This window comes from Sciurus vulgaris, assembly GCF_902686455.1.
Source record: "Sciurus vulgaris genome assembly, chromosome: 11".
NCBI classification, from domain to species: Eukaryota; Metazoa; Chordata; class Mammalia; order Rodentia; family Sciuridae; genus Sciurus; species Sciurus vulgaris.
This window is the reverse complement of record NC_136472.1, coordinates 90,206,488-90,222,643: the sequence shown is the minus strand read 5'-3', so window position 1 is coordinate 90,222,643 and position 16,156 is coordinate 90,206,488. Positions and strand designations below refer to the sequence as shown.

Genomic DNA, 16,156 nt, shown 5'->3' with positions numbered 1-16,156 from the left:
GGCTTTTTCTGAGTTGAGTCTTAATTATGTCCTGGGGAGCAGAGAGTGCTGCCTCTGCATCAGATGGGCTGTTCTTCATGTTTCCATGACAGGGATAATGGTGCTAAAATTTTACAATAATTGCACATTTATCTGGCTTTGGAGTTTAGTAGCTTTGGGTTTGAAGGCCAGTGTTGCCACTTACTAAATTGTGTTGTCTTTGAGTCTTGTCCTGTCACCTATAAAGTGGGAATGACTGGGAAATATAGGAAATGATGTATTTAAAGTCCTTAGCTATGTCTGGTAGTGGGTAGGTGGTGAACCAATGCACCTTTATAAAAAAAATGGTAGTTTTAGAAACATTTGCAACTGAAGGATGTGAGTCTAGAAATTATGAATCTGAGTTTAGCATTTAAAGCCAAAAATGAATTAGTATAAAAACAAATTAATCAACTACTATTGGATACTGCCTCAGTGTACAGGGTAAGAGTAGAGCAAAATAACAACATATGTAACACCATTTCTATCTACCAGAGAAATAAATCACACACATAGAGAAAGAAGAGGTAACATGCAGCACTGGGCATTGGAAAGTAGCCAAGGATTGGGAGCAGGGAGGCTTCCTGGAGGCATGGAGCTGAAGGAAAGTGTAGCAAGGGAAGCAATGTTTAGAATGAAACACTTAGGGTGCTCTGTGGAAGGTACCACATTGTGTGTGGGGTGTCTTAATTTTTCTTGGTTTTGTCATTATCTTCTTGATTCCATACCAGGTCTTCTTAGTGTTTTCTGGTTATTATGATGAAAATCCATGCCCATTACACATCCCAGAGTGTATTTTCTTTGCAGACTCATTTTCACTGTGGACTGTTGGCTTTTTGTTGACCAACAGCCTTAAAGGATCAGAATTCTCCTAACAGATTCTACTTATTTTCACCTTGTTTTAATTTTCTGCACAGGGAATGGCCTTCTTGGGGGTTTTGTCTGGTTGATAATGTCTTGTCTCAGCCATTCATCCAGCAGATGTTTGTTGAGCACCTACTATAGGCAGCATGCTGGGCATTAGGAAACCTGGCGAATAGAAAGATCAGTGAGGCAGTTGGTCCCTGCTCTGCAGCAGCTCCGTTACTAGAGGAAACAGATGCGCAGACAGATTCTAATTAAGTGTGATTAGTTTCTTATATTTATCAGATAAGGAAAACCATTCTGTGGGAGCCCCAAGTCCCTGAATCCTCCATGGTCCACTTGCCTCTGCTCGGTTCACAAGTCTCTCACCCCATCAAGCAATCTGAACACAAGCATTTTTTGTTAGTAACTAGAGTTGCACTGTGAAATCTCTGTATAGTGTCCTGCTTGGGAAAGTGCTGAAGGTTCCTTTTGTCACCTGCTCTAAATCCTCCTCCGGGCAGAAAATCTAGATTGAAAGAGAAAGTCTTATCTTCCTTTCCTCCCACAAACTAAATATATTCTTTCTCCCAGGATCCCCATTTCAAAAATGGCACTGCCATCAACCCAGAGAACCAAGAACCTCTTTGCTGCTTTCCTCTCCCTCACCCCCACATCTGGGTGGTCACTGAGTCCTATCAGCATGGACCTGGGTGATGTCAGTAGCTGCTCTCTACTGCCTCCCCCTTTGCCATCGCCCAGCTGTAGGTCGTGACCATCATTACTGGATTCTGAAATTAATTTGGAGGGTCTTTTCCAGCATTTCAGAAATATAGAAAGAAAAAGAAATAGATTGGAAAACAGGGTATGATGGATGCAGAAGGTTGAGTTTTATTTTGTCAGACTTGTATAAAATAATAGTTTTACAAGAAAGGATGTTACAAGAAAGGCTAGTTTTACAAGAAAGGCTGGGGAGATAGCTCAGTTGGTAGAGTGCTTGCCTCGCAAGCACAAGGCCCTGGGTTCAATCCCCAGCACTGCAAAAAAAAAAAGAGAAAGGGTGTTATCTATATTGACTTATCCCGACAACAGTGTGTATCGCAGGTCCCATTATTATTATCAGTGTTTTACAGACGAGGCAACTGAGAAGGAGGTTGGAAAGCTGCCTCCAGGTTACCCCGCTGGGCTGCTGCTTGCCTGCCGTAGACTGCAAGTACTTGTGTGTATAGACCCAAGGCTGCAAAGTAAAGGGTCTTACTAACAGGTTGTGACTGAAAAAAACAAAAATCAAACCTGTTTGACAGACCTTTGTGCATGCCTTTTATGTCCTGTATGCCTCTACACTGTAGCCACAGTAAACTTTTAAACATGCAAATCAAATTATATTATATCTTCCTCCAATGGGATCTTCAAAGACTGTGCTCTTAGAAGCGTATGAAAGTGTGAAATTGGGGTTCCAAGGCCCTGTGCAATCTGGTCCTTGCCTGCCTCTCAGCTCTTCTCTGTTGACTACCTTTCTGCCCTCTGGCCTTTTAGCTCCTCAGTATACTAGACTTTGAAAGACCTCAGGACCTGACGTATGCTCCCATGACCTCTCAGACATAGGCCTGTTCATAGCCTTCCTCCAGAATGCCTTGTACTGCAAGGTCACAGCACTCACAACAGCCAAAAGCAAATAGTTTCCTATTAACTTAATGTCTGTCAGAGGGCAGAGGGGGCAGGGAAACACAGGCCAGCTCCCATCCCTAGCCTCCAGGGCAGCATCTGGAGTATCAATATATACTAGGTATTCCATTAGCTATAGGAAATGAAAAAAGAAAAAAATCTTATTTTTGGCCAAATTGATTATTTTTGTCAAAATATTCCTTACTCTCCTTTTTTTCCTGTCTCATCTATTGGCTACCATTATTTCTTTGGTTATAATCTTTTGTATTTTGTTTTTTTTATATTGGATTTTTTTTTCTTTAAATCTATTGAATTCCCAATCTTCCACCTGGATGCAGACCTGCTGGCCTACATCTGTTGGGCAGGCCCTCAGTCCCTGTCAGGTGGGCAGTGCGGTCTAGTAGGAGTCCTGGCCTCAGATCAAGAGAACAATTCAGCCATGAGACACCTTCCTGGTAACTATGCAGGTCTCCTTCCTGGCTAATGGTGACAGGGCACGTGAGAGGCACCTGGCATAGCAGTGTTGGCTGTTCAGGAAGTTGGTTGTTTTTGTTTTTTAAACTTTTGTTGGTTCTCCTTGTGCTTGACAGTGTATCTTTATGATGCATGCTACTTGGCACCAGAGAGGCCAAGGAGACCCAGGCCTTGATTGGTCCATGACATGTGTAGCCCCAAGTCAAAGCCATTCAAAGTCCTTTTCCAATTTAATGTTCAAGTATTGGTGACTTTTAAAACCTTGACATTTGACTTTGTCGAGCTTTCTGGCCTAGGTTATTGCACTTAGGACTCAAGTTCTGCTTTGGCCCCAAAGTGGTAACTGCAGTGATATCAATAATAGCCTTTGTTTATTGAGCATCTGCCCTCTGCCGGGCCTGTGCTCAGTGTCCATGATGCAGTGACTCTGCTCCCACCAACCTGTGAAGTAGGTGGGGGAACTCTAGCCCCCACCATTTTGCAGAAGGGGAAACTGAGGTCCCATAAATTTGAGAAAGTTGCCAAGGGTTTCCGTTTAGAATTTCCTGTAGGACTCCTTTCTCAATTTAGTTACAACTACCCTGTTAATGGCTTTTTTGACTTAGAAAATAATGACTGTAAGCTCCTTGAGAGCCAGTTTTAATAATTGTCTCTAGTCTCCTCTGTTTGCTCCGTGTTCTTGATTGGTGTAATCACTTTTCCTGGTGAGATACTAGCTCAAGAGGTCCACTTCCCTCTGGAGGGGTTTTTTGCTTTGTCTTTCCCACCTCCAGTGGTGGGAGTGTGTGCAGGTTGGCTAGAATCCAGGACATTGCTGATTTCCTCTCCTTGCTACTTTTTTATTTCTAAATGCTTCTGTTTGTCTTCTCTGGCTGCATTCATCTTCACTTTTTACTGCTGTTGTTTATTGCTCTTTGCTGGCTCCTATATTTTTATTTTCCAGACTTGCTTGAAATGCATCTTGATTTTGTCATCTTTACATGTTTAAAGCCCTGCACTTTGTTACTGATGATTTCCCTCATCTTTCAGAAATTCATTTGGTTGCAAGTCTTTTTGTAAGACCCTGCCTTTCTTCTTTCTTCCACCATTAAATTTTAATATTTTGTGCTCTCTTGTAGAAATTTGTACTTCATTTCTAAGGTTGTAATAATGGACCTACACAATAGTGCCCTACAATTTGACTTATCATACTTACTTGTTTTTAGAATTACATGTTCACAGAGTGGGGGGCACTTTTGTAGTATCCTTACTTTTTAAAGAAAATCCTTCTATAGCACTTTGGTAGTCGGCACCATTTTGTCTTTTGTAAGATAATTTCTGAACCACCCCATCACGGCGTCAGGGATTATTGGGGTCCCTCTCCCTTCTGCCTCTTACCTCCACCACTCCCTGCTGCCTAGTACACTAAACCAGTGGCTCTTAACACTGGGTTTTACAACTCCTATACTTAAGTCTTAAAAATCAGACCAAAGAGTTTTCATTTATGTGAATTATATCTAAGAACACTTATTATATAAGAAAGTAAAGTTGAAAAGATTTTAAATTTTTATTAAATTAGTTTAACAATCATAAACCCATTAACATGATGTGAATAACATTTTTTAATGAAAAACGATTTCCAAAGTACATTTAGTGAGAAGAGTGACATTGTGTTCCTTTTTTTTTTTTTTTTTCAGCTCTTTACTGTCTGCCTTAATGGAAGACAGCTGGGGTCTCATAAATGCCTTTGCTTTCATTCTGCTGCAGTGTGCGTGTTGGTTAAACAACATGCAAAAAAATCCAGCCTGACAAAGATAGATAGTTGAAAAAGGGAGGATTTCTTTTTTAAATAATCTTTTCAGTTAATCGAGGGTAGTCTTTGAAACTACATCAGAACTTGACAGCAGTAGTTTCTCAAAGTTTTGTTGCAGTTTGTTTATCTAGAATGAAATACATAGACTGTTCTCTGGTAAGTTATCCACTGGTCTATATTGCACTTTGAAGGATCTTTTATGCCTCATTTTGTCATAGTATGTGTTAGTCATTTGGAAAATATTAAAATATCACATTTAATATCAATTTAGAAATATATCAGAATGACAGGTATACCTGTCATTACCATTCTTTCCTAAACACTTTTAAGTATTGGGAAGCTCTGAAACTCACAGTGATGGATACAAAGTTTCCAACATTTTACTTTCTCTTTGAAACTTCACATTTCACCTTTAACAACGGATGTCACAAGTTTTCCTAGAAGTAGCAGGTTCACTTTATTCATTGGTTGAAAGTGTCTATAAATACTCATATCTGAATAACCATCCTTTTTCTGTCAGTCATCTTTCATGTAAGGATGGTGTGCCCTGAGAAACGGTGGCTCCTGCAGCCTGCGGCTGAGTCACAGCAGTGCTCTTTCTTCCCGGCAACTTGCAGCTGAAGAGCTTGATGAATGCTTGCCATTTGTCACGCAGGATGCCAAGAGAATGTATACTGGAGAGTTGATAGTAAAATTAAGAATTTTTTACAAAATTAATAATTTTTGCTGCTTCATAGAGGATATTCTTAGCTGAAATTGACATTAAAAACAAAAACAAAAAATGAACTTCAAGTGTGTGTTAGTGGAAAATACCAGTCAGTACTAATACAGTCGGATGCCACCAGCAGTTTTACCCACTGTTGTTTTTGCACCATTAGTTCAAATGTCAACATACTTGAAGATAGTTTTGACCTTGCAGGATTCTCAGAAAGGGTTGTGGACCATACTTTGAAAACCACTGGGTAAGACCAAGCTGCTCCTCATTTGTCTGCACATATTGCATTCTCTTGCTTCTCCTATCTTGGCTTCATACCAATGGAACACATCTTCACCACCACCTCTGTCTCTGTGTGTATACATATGTGTGTATGTTTATATATATGTATGCATCTGTGTATTCGTGAATGTGTCACCTCAGCTAACATTGGTTATAATCCTGTCTGCAGTGGTCTCTTCCAATAGACTGAGCCAGGTTTCATATTTATCTTGGTGGCAGGAGCACTGAGTACCATGACTGGCACAGGTAGTCACTTGTTCTGTGTTAGTAATCTTTATCATCATTTTCATTGTGTGGGCTTAATAAGGACTTAAAAATTACCTTTGGAACAGACGAAGAACTCGGGTTAGTATTCCTATGGTTTCCTTAGAACTGGTTTTCTGTGATTTCAGCAAGTGTTAAGCATAAAAGAATTTGGGAATGCTCAAACAGGTTCCTAATTGAAGGATTTTCCAGATTCTTTACTGTATAGTGTGCACTGAAAATCCTTACAAGGGGTAGGAGGCTACAAAATAAAGCATTTCCCAAGCTGAATGATTTGTGAACCTTCTTTTTATAGCATCCCTCACAGGATTAGGGTCTTTAGCATTTTCTTTGGGAAATACTCATGCCTCCTGGTTTTTCCATTTTAACAGATGAAATTAACTGTCCGTGTTCATTCTTGCATTAAATTTATACCTCAGCTATTTGATGAGTACCTTTTAAGATAGGTATTGCTAGGTGTGGGAATACAATGGCAAGTGAAAAAAAGTCAGGGAAATAAATGTTAACACTCTTTGTATGAAGTGGGTGTTTAAGTGGGAGATTCCAATATTCGTTAACTGAAATTACAAGTGTTCTGAGAATGGTTTGTAGGAAGAAACATGGCGCTACATCATTTGTTTTTTGATTGGCTCATTTTTAAAGCTCTCCAGGCTTAAGTCTTCCTCTCAACACTAATGCTGGTACCCTTGTGGTTGAAATGACTGATGAAGATCAGTGAGATGGTCAGCGGTTGCCCAACTCTACCATCCTCGAGTGTAGCATTGATGATAGGTTTTAAGATGTGAGACAATCTCCATATAGTGTGTGGCACGTAGTAGATGCTGTATACATTGGTTGGCAAAGTGAAGAATACATAAATGTGCTTAGGAAACCTGGGGCTGTAGGGCATACCCTGTATAATAGTCTGATCACCCCTAACTCCCTGTGCTGCACTGGGTGGACTGAAACCACATAGTGTGTATATCATGCCCGTCTGTTCTGACCTGGCCCCACGTTGGAAGGAACCCATGACCTCCATGTAAAGAAACACACTACACATACCCTGTTTTCTAGTTTGGTCTAGTACTACCCACATTTGGGGGAAAATGTTAACACTATTTATATGAATAGATAAAATCAAAGAACATGATGTTAATATAGTAAAATTGACCTTTGGTCTTATGAGTGCCTGGGACAGATGATAGCAGGAGAGTTTTGCAATAGAATAGGCTTGGAGTCAGGGATTTTGTAAGGTTAGGATCATGTGTAATTTGATGTTTGATTCTGTGAAGTCACCTACAGAGAAATCAAACATTTACATGTTTATTCACTGGTGCTCTTGGTTCTCGTTGTATGGCCACAGACTTTGGGCTGGATGAGCTCTGGGAACACATAAGAATCCCCTCTCCCCACTACCACATATAGTCAGATAGGTAGGAAGACATTTACCATCTCAGGTTATCTTCTTGCTTTAAAGCCTGAAACTCCCTCAGCCTCATTATGCCCTGCCAGAGTCTGAAAACGAATAGTCTTTTGAGAGACCAAGGGGTGAGTGGAGTCACTTAGAGAAAAGTATGCATCTGGGTTGCTGATTTTTTTCAGGTGTTGCTTGAGATTGAATTAAAACAATTATTAGGGAGTTTTGGATCTCTTGATTTCTAATCTTTGTGATTGAGTTAGGGTACCAGAAATATCTTGAATTGCTAATTTCTTTTAAAAAAACTTTCTTTTCTTTGTAAAATAATTCACACTAATTATAGAAATTTGGAAAAATATCAAAAGGCATAATGCTGAAAATTACCCATAATTTGACTATTCAGAGATAATCACTGCAAACATTTTGTTGTATTTGCATATATTTTTACAGCATAATTAAGATCATTGTGTATAAATTCTGATTTCTACTTTTTCCATTTAACTTATGAATATTTTCTCCTGCATTGAGAGCAGTGTGGCACAGGGGCTTGTATGAATTTCCTGTAGCTTCTGCAACAAATTTTCATAAACTGAGTGCCTTAAAACAACAGAAATTATTCCCTTGCAATCCTAGAGACCAGACATCCAAAATCAAGGTGTAGGCGGGACTGTGCTCTCTTTAGAGGCTTTAGGAAAGAATCCATTCCTTTCCCTCCCAGCTTTGGAGAGTTGCTGGCATTCTTTGGCATGTCATCCATCACTCCAGTCTCTGCCTCTGTGTTTATATCACTTAAGTGTGCGTGTGTAAGGGAAGGAAGGGGTAAAAAAACCAAATCTACCTTTTCTTATGAGGACACTTGCACTTAGAACCCAACCAGATAATCAAGGGTATCTCTCCATCTCAAGGTTATTAACTTAATCGCATCTTTGAAGAGCATTTTTTTGTATAAAGTAGTATTTGCAGGTTTCAGGTTGAGGACCTGATGTCTCTGAGATCATTATTCAACCTGCCACAAAGTTTAAGAGCATACACTCTGGAGTTAGACTGTATGGGCTCAAATTCCAGTGCCCGCTGGGCTCAGTGGCAAACACCTGTAATCCCAGCAGCTTGAGAGACTGATGCAAGAGAATCACAAGTTCAAAACCAGCCTCAGCAATTTATCAAGGCCCTAAGCAACTTAGTGAGATCCTGTCTCAAAAACAAAAAAGGACTGGGAATTTGGTTCAATAGTTCTTCGGTATTAAAAAAAAAAAAAAATTCCAGTGCTATCTCTTAGGAGCACAGGATGACCTTGAACAAGTGTCACTGGTGTCTTGCTGCTTCCAATGTTTCTGATCTGCGAAGTGGGAATAAAAACAGGATTTAAAGGGTGTGTATACATATCCACATGTCTGTGTGTGTGTGTGTGTACATACATATACACACATATATATCTTTCTTAAAATGTTTAGTGCCTGGTCAACATAAGGATTGGCCGATATGATTGTGGTTATTGTCTTTTAAAAAATGTTTTTTGTAACTTGTGATTTTAATGGCTGCATAAAATTCTGTTTATGAATCTACCATAATTTAATCATGTCCTCTTTTTGACAAAATCTCTTTTCAGCTTTTTATGTCATATATGAGGCTGCCATGGATATCTTTGAGCATTCAGTTTTGTTCCATTTTGGATTCTTTCTCTAGTGTAGAGTTCTGGAAATGGAATCACAGTGTCCAAGGGTGTGTACAAGTTGAAGCCATTTAATAAGAATGTGCTAAGTCAGTTCCAGCAGGACTATGCCTGTTTCATTTTTATCAGCAGTTAGTGAGGAGAGGGCCAGTTTCACTGTGGCCGTGGCTGTTACTGAGAGTTATTTAAACATCCCCAGGTATTTGACATAGTCTGCCCTGTGAGGCTGAAATGTAACATGGCACAGGGGCTCCAAACAGAGGCTCCTTCAGCAAGGAGGATTCTGGAAGGCCGGAAAACTTGTAATGGGAAAGGAAATCCTTTGTCAGATGTCCAAATGCCTTCTCCATTCTATTCTGAAGCTGGAAACTTCCCGAGTGTTTTTGAGGCTGGGGGGTGGGATGTTGGGGGAGAGGATGTATTAGTAGCAGAGCAATACTAGATACACAAGGATTTCAATACATAACTTTGTTTCTATTTTCAAACTTTGCATGTTTAAAATTCTAAGTGTTTGATGGGATGAGGGAGGCACACATGACCCAAAAACAGTTCAATTTAATCACTTTATGACTAAAGCCACGTGAGGCACAGAAGGGTGGAGTGGGAGAGGACAGCCCCTTTATTGCCTGCCAGTCAGCTGGGAGACCAGACTTGTCCCTGGTAGCCTGCCTGCCTTCCCTGGGGTGCCCATTGCAGTCTGTCCTGCCTAGCCCTGGCCTCTGGGTGGGACAGGAAAACAGGGATCCACAGTATTTATCTACAGTGTGTCTGCTCACAGGGACCCACATCAGAGGCCCACTGCTGTTCAGGATATGTTTTAGTCAGCTTTTTCACTGCTGTGACTAAATGATCTGACCTGCACAATTATGAGGAGGAAAGGTTTATTTGAGGGCTCACAGTTTCAGCGGTCTTAGTCTGTAGAAGGCTGGCTCCATTCTTTGAGTTCCAGGTTTGGCAGAACATCCATGGAGCAAGAGTGTGACAGAGGAAAGCAGTTGCATCATGTGGAAACAGAGAGAGACACACTCCACTCTCCAGATACAAAAAATAAACCCCACAGCCACACACTACCACTTCAGGGATTAATTTACTGATTAGGTTAAGACTCTTACAACCCAATTTCTACTCTGAACCTTCCTGTGTTATCTCACAAGTGAGCTTTTGGGGGATACCTCACATCAAAACTGTAACAGACTAGTTGGAAATCAGGGTGGTGATTTTATTTTCTCCAGTGGTGAATTGATATGAATGTACAGTATATACAAAGGGCAGCTTTTCACATGTGAATTCAGTAATACTGAGATCAGTACTGGGTTTAAAAGATATATTCATGTTCTGATTCCTGGAATCTATAAATGCTACCATAATTGCAAAAAAAAAAAAAAAAAGTTTTGCAGGTGTTAAATAAGGATCTTGAGACAAGATCATCTTAAGTGCCATCATGAGGGTGAGACAAGGGTCATTTACATAGAAGGCAATGTGCAGATGAGGAAGAGATGGGAATTTTGCAGCTCCAGAAGCTGGCAAGGGCAGGGGTGGGGAGCAGATTCTACCCAGAGCTTCCAGAGAGCATGATATTGCCTGTTTGGATTTCAAACTTCTAGTCCCCAGAACTGTGAGAGGGTAAATTCTGCTGTTTTAACTACTAGTTGGCGGTAGTTTGTTTTGACAGCCTCAGGAAACTTGCACACCATCTATGTCAAGTTCAAAACAGTTCCATGGATTGTGTGTGTAACTGGGTAGCCATACCATATTGCTGTTAAATCTTAATTTCTGCTCTTGTCATGAACCAGCAACAAAGAATTGGTGAATGGCACTGGTTTGAGACCACCCTTTGAGTTCTACCAGTTTACTCTCTCTCCCTTGTTTTATGGCTGAGGAAACTGAGAGGCCCAGAGAGAGGCATGGTAGCACTGCTGTTGGAGCAGCAGGTACCTTTGCTGCTTGGATGGATGGATAGAGCTGGGTCTCGATGAGCACACAGCAGAACTGCCCTTAGGCTTGTTCTGTGGGCCAGCTGGTGTCCCTGTTACTGTTCTCTACCCTGCTCAGTGAAAACGGAAGCTCTAGTGAGCCCCTGGAGCTCACTACTCAGGAGACCAGAAACCAGGGCAAGCTTTTGGAGTCTTAGATGCAGCAAGGGAGCCAGTGGAAGTAGCAGACAAGTACCCTTTCAAGCGGGGAGGTCACTCACGGCTTGCCATGCATTTATTTTTCCAGTGCACTGCTTTGGTCTTTGTGGTTGGGGTCATATCTTTTCTTTGGAGGCCAATTTTAAACTTTCTATTTACTGAATGGTAATGAGCTCTAAGAGAATAGGGACTAGACTACCGGCATGTTGACTTCTTAGACTACTCAATTAAGGTGCAGACTCCTTAACTTGGCATTCATGTTGACTCTTCTCTTTTTCCAGCCCTGCCTCCCAAGCCTCTTTTTTGTGTACCTTAATCTCTGCATCTCAACCGAGTCATTGCTCCCTAACCGGGGACTAAGAGAGTGAGGTTCTTGAAGCCTCAGAGGTGAATTCATGATTGACTAACTGAAGAACTAATGGAAAAATATGGCGAGGTGATAGAAGTTGCCCATATATCTTTGACATTCCTGATGGGAACATGTTTACATTCACTAAAAAAGAACTCAAAGGCGGCACAAACACCCAGTACCAATCACGTGGCTAGAGTCATGTTAGACTGTCCAGCCCAGTTGAGCTGTCCAGAGGACGGTGGCCATCTAAGCAAACAAGGCAAGACCAGAAGGAGAACTGCCCAGCTGAACTAGCACTAAATGACCACCAACCAGTGCTAAGTGAAATGTTTATTGTTTAAGACAAAAAAATCATGAATGAAGGAAGAAGAAAGAAAAGGAAGTGCAGTAAACCAAGACTTTTGAGTTGTCACACTTCTCATTTTAGTAATGATGGGCATTGTACCATGACTCAGTTGTTCCTTGCTTGCTGCAGACATGTTGCAGATTCTGCTACCTTTGTATTTTTAATGAAAATTTCTCACTTTGCTTTGTTACAGATAATGCCCGTATCATGAGTCTTTTTATACTTGGGATCCGGACCTGCATCTTAACGTTTATTGTCACTGGGATTTATGAATTACTGTGCTGGGTCTCACATCTCTCTCCTCTTCTCCCAGGTCTTATGGGACAGTAGCTTAGAGGACCATGGCACTTTCTCTCATCTCTTATTTTTTGCAAGGCTTTATTCCAGAAGTCTCTATTATTCCTTCACCCTTCACTTTTGTCTCTTTTTTGAGACCTAACTCTGGATCTCTCATTTTAAAATCGGTGGTTGTTGGTGCAGGAAAGAGACGTGCTGTCTTGCTAGTTTAAGTTTGGGGATGGTTTGCTGTAGAATCTCAGGAATGCCAGGAGCAGAGCTTGACCTGCTTGCTGGGAACTGGAGCAAGAAGGCCCCTCTAATTCAGGGGTTGCATAGTTCTCATCCTGTCTGTTGGGGACAGGGTGGCTGACAGTGGTGACAGGTGTTCATTCCCTGCCAGTTTCCTGGGGAGGGCAGCCATGTGACTACCCTCTTGGCTTGAGTAAAAAAAGGGATCTATGGAGGGGTAGCTCCTACCCATGTACCTGTTAACCTCTGCTTCTAATTTCTCCACAGGAATAATTCAAGGCATCTTTACCGGAAATCATTTTGTGGAAATTATTGAAACAGCCATTCCTGAATTTAAAAATAAGGTAAAAGTTCTCTAATAAGGGGAATTCATCTTTGGGGAGATGTTCCTTCCCTGTCATTCCTGAAATGAGCCCTGTTGTGTATGTAATATTTTACCTCTTCTCTCTGACCAATTTCCTATTTATGTTCCAAGAACTTTTCAAGTGCCTCCTCAGCCTGCCTCTGTGTCCTCTGGCTGCTGTCAAATGGGGGTTTATGGGGAGGGGTCTTGTGGTGGGGCTCCAGTCTTGCTGTGGTTAATGGCTGCTCCTCTCTGCTGTATGGCAGTCCTTTTACCTCCGTATTAGCCTCCGTGCTACTTTAGTCAGTGAACAGTTGCATTTTTACCCACCTTCCTGCACCAAAACCTTTGAGTTAAATGAACTAGTCACCAGATTCCATTTCTTGGACTGTTCATGCACCTACTAAACATCCCAAAGATCCTAATATACTTAATCAGTTTTCTTGGTCACCATTCTCTCAGAAGTCTTGTCCCAGCCCTTCCTGCCCCAAGGTAACTGCATTTGTCTCTCTACATTGGTAGAATGCTTTCCCTTTTGCAAGCTGTTTATACACGCATCAACAGATTTTCTTCCACCAAATATTTGATGACTTCTCATTTTCAGAGTCAGGAAACAAGCTCAGCTTCATCTCTTACGGCCATGAGCCAATGTGAACTGAATTCGGTTTTTCCTTCCAAGGTGCCATCTTGATTCTTCTCTCTGGAAACTGTGGCAAATTACTGGTGCTACAAAACCTGGGAACTGTCCCTTACCCAGCTCAGCCTTCCTTTTAGGGATAGATCTTGACCTTCTGTTGAGAAATGCTGTATAGCTGGTATTTCCCATACCTCCAACCAGGCAACTTTCTTGCATAAGCAGGCATATTCCTCCTGGAGACCTTCTAGTCAATGTTGAAAGTGGTTTTTTGATTTTTGTTTTTTATGTGATGGTTTACTTGAATGCAGGAAGTTTAGTTTATTTAAATGCAGCATTGTCTTACTCTCTGAGTAAACTGAAAGATACTAAACAAGGGTTCAATCAACTTACTCTAGCTGTATCTAATGATAGTGATATTTAAATAATGCAAGTTGGTCTGTCAAGGTGGCAGAGCACAGTGGGATTGTCATGTGGAATTGTCTAGTTAAATGTGATTTTTTTTAAAATAGTTCAACTTTTAATTAAAAGGCAGATTGTGAACTGATATTTTGATTTGTCTTTGATGGGGAAATTAGAAAATAGACCCATCATAATAAAAACTCAGATTCTAGTCTAGAAATAAGTGTAATGCCTGAAGAGTGGGTAATGACTTGGGTAAACCATTACTTGTGAAATAGTCCATCTTCTGTGGCCCTTTTTGTTGAGAGATCTTCCTCTACTATCACCTTGGATTAACATTTTCTATGGGGTACTGTAACCTGGTAACCCCTAAATAGGATGGTACTCCCAGGTGTGTAATTGTCAGGGACCAAGACCAAATACGACACTCCTTTCACTGGGAATGCTTGAAACATCAGCATCCAGAAATTGGGAAATCTTAACCAGGTGAGGTTGTACAGGCCTAAAATCCCAGTGACTTGGAAGGCTGAGGCAGAAGGATCCAAATTTGAGGCCAGCCAGAATACCCCTGGGTTCAATCCCCAGTACTGCAAAAAAGAAAAAAAAAATTAGCAAACCTAAAACTTTGAAGAAAGTGCGTCTGCCCACACACTTCCAGTTGTGATATGATGTAAATACCATTTAACTGTGTTAAGGTCATAGCTTTCTTAATCCCTCTGTGTTACTGAGGTTCATATCTGAGGCAACTGTGAATGTCCTGACTGAATTTGGTGTCGTAAACTCCTTCTGTGGTTATACCCCACCTTGAGCTGGCATGATGTCAGGATGTTCAAGCACCAGGAGAGAATGATGGAAAGAATCCTCAGTGAGGACCGGTGCCCATCACTCCACCTGACTCCTCTGTGTCGTGTGGTACTTTTTATTCTTTCAAAGCAGTAAGCAAATGTGGCTATCACGTGGACACCACAAGCTTACTGTGTCCAAGTTTTGACTCTTGCTCATCTACCATTAGCTCCTTTCTAGTCCTCCTCCCTCCATCTCATTAAGGTATGCAGTTGTTAATTCACTTCTCAGTCTCTAACTTGGGAGTTAAGTGTTAATAGCCACCTTTCTCTTCCTTCAAATCATCAAGTCCTAACAATGCTTCTCCCAAAGTGGATCTTGAATTCATCCACTGCCCTCCCACCTCCCGGCCAGCACCATGATTCACCTACGTTACCACCAAGGCCTTTTAACTGATGGTAACCTAGTTGATCATTAAAAATACTTGTCATGTGGTTTCATTCCATTTGGTTTACTCAAGACCTGTCAATGATCTCCTCCTGTGCTTGGGTGAAGCCCATGTGCCCTGCAGGGCCTGTGAAGAGGATCTCATGGTCTGGCTCCAGCCCAGCTGTGGACTCCACAGCTCCCTTGGCATCATGTTGTTGTAGCTTCAAGACACTTTCCCTTCATTCTTGACTCCCTTGGAAGAGTGCAATGACTTTGATTTTCCAAATGCAGTAAATAGCCATCAGACTCTTAAAGGTGTACTTAGAGTGGATATTGTATTCTGGTGTGTAGAACAGGAAGCAGATTATTCCTTTAAATTCCATAGTATCAACTCCTAGAACTGCAATTTCATTTGGGACTTTAGTAAATTAATAACTAATATGTAACCAAATAAAATCCCAAGTAGTCCCTTGCCTAAATATTTTCACATAAAATTGTTCAACATCTTAGCTTAAGAAATCATGAAAGAAATTTGGTTCTAGGCTGCTGGTAGAAAAGAGTGATTCTACAGAGGAAAGGGAAGAAGAAACAAAGCTTAAAACTTACCATACAGCTTTCGTTCTAACACATTTCTTCTATCCGGAAACCTGAGCTTTCCTCTTGTGCTTGTTTGAAGAGGTGTGCATGCACAAGCACACATCTCCTAAGTGAACTTGGTTAATGACACTTCCTCCCTCTCCAGGCCTTCTGTTCAAGGTAATTAATGGGAAAATGGATTTTTGTGTACCATGACCTCAAATTAAGATAACTTTTCTGTGATCTTGAAATATTTTAGGTTCTAATTTGGACTCCCTGATGAGTTACAGTAAAGATAGTAATGGAAATATTAGACAAGGTGATCTTGTATTCTTTGTGTGGTGATCAGCATGGTCCAGATTCTGACAGGTGCACAGAAGCTCAGAGGTGGGCCCCTCACTCACCTTGGGAGTAAAGTCATGTGACCCTTGAGATGGGTCTTAGCAAAGAGTTTGCCAAGCAGGAGGCATTGGGAAAGAAGTACACATCGGCATTTCAGACAGTGGTGTAGAT

General features: G+C 41.1%; 1 protein-coding gene across 9 annotated transcripts in view; it reads left to right on the top strand.

The window, feature by feature from the left end:
• The window catches only part of SMCO4 (single-pass membrane protein with coiled-coil domains 4), a 61,642-nt gene that overhangs the window by 26,017 nt on the left and 19,469 nt on the right, over window positions 1-16,156 (top strand). For all 9 annotated transcript variants that reach the window (XM_079102069.1, XM_079102065.1, XM_079102068.1 and 6 more), the window contains exon 2: window positions 12,744-12,820. Coding sequence is in view for 1 of the 9 variants with exons in the window: in XM_079102062.1 (XP_078958188.1) it covers window positions 12,744-12,820 (77 nt within the window). In the remaining 8 variants the exon portion in view is untranslated. The remainder of the gene's footprint in view (window positions 1-12,743; window positions 12,821-16,156) is intronic.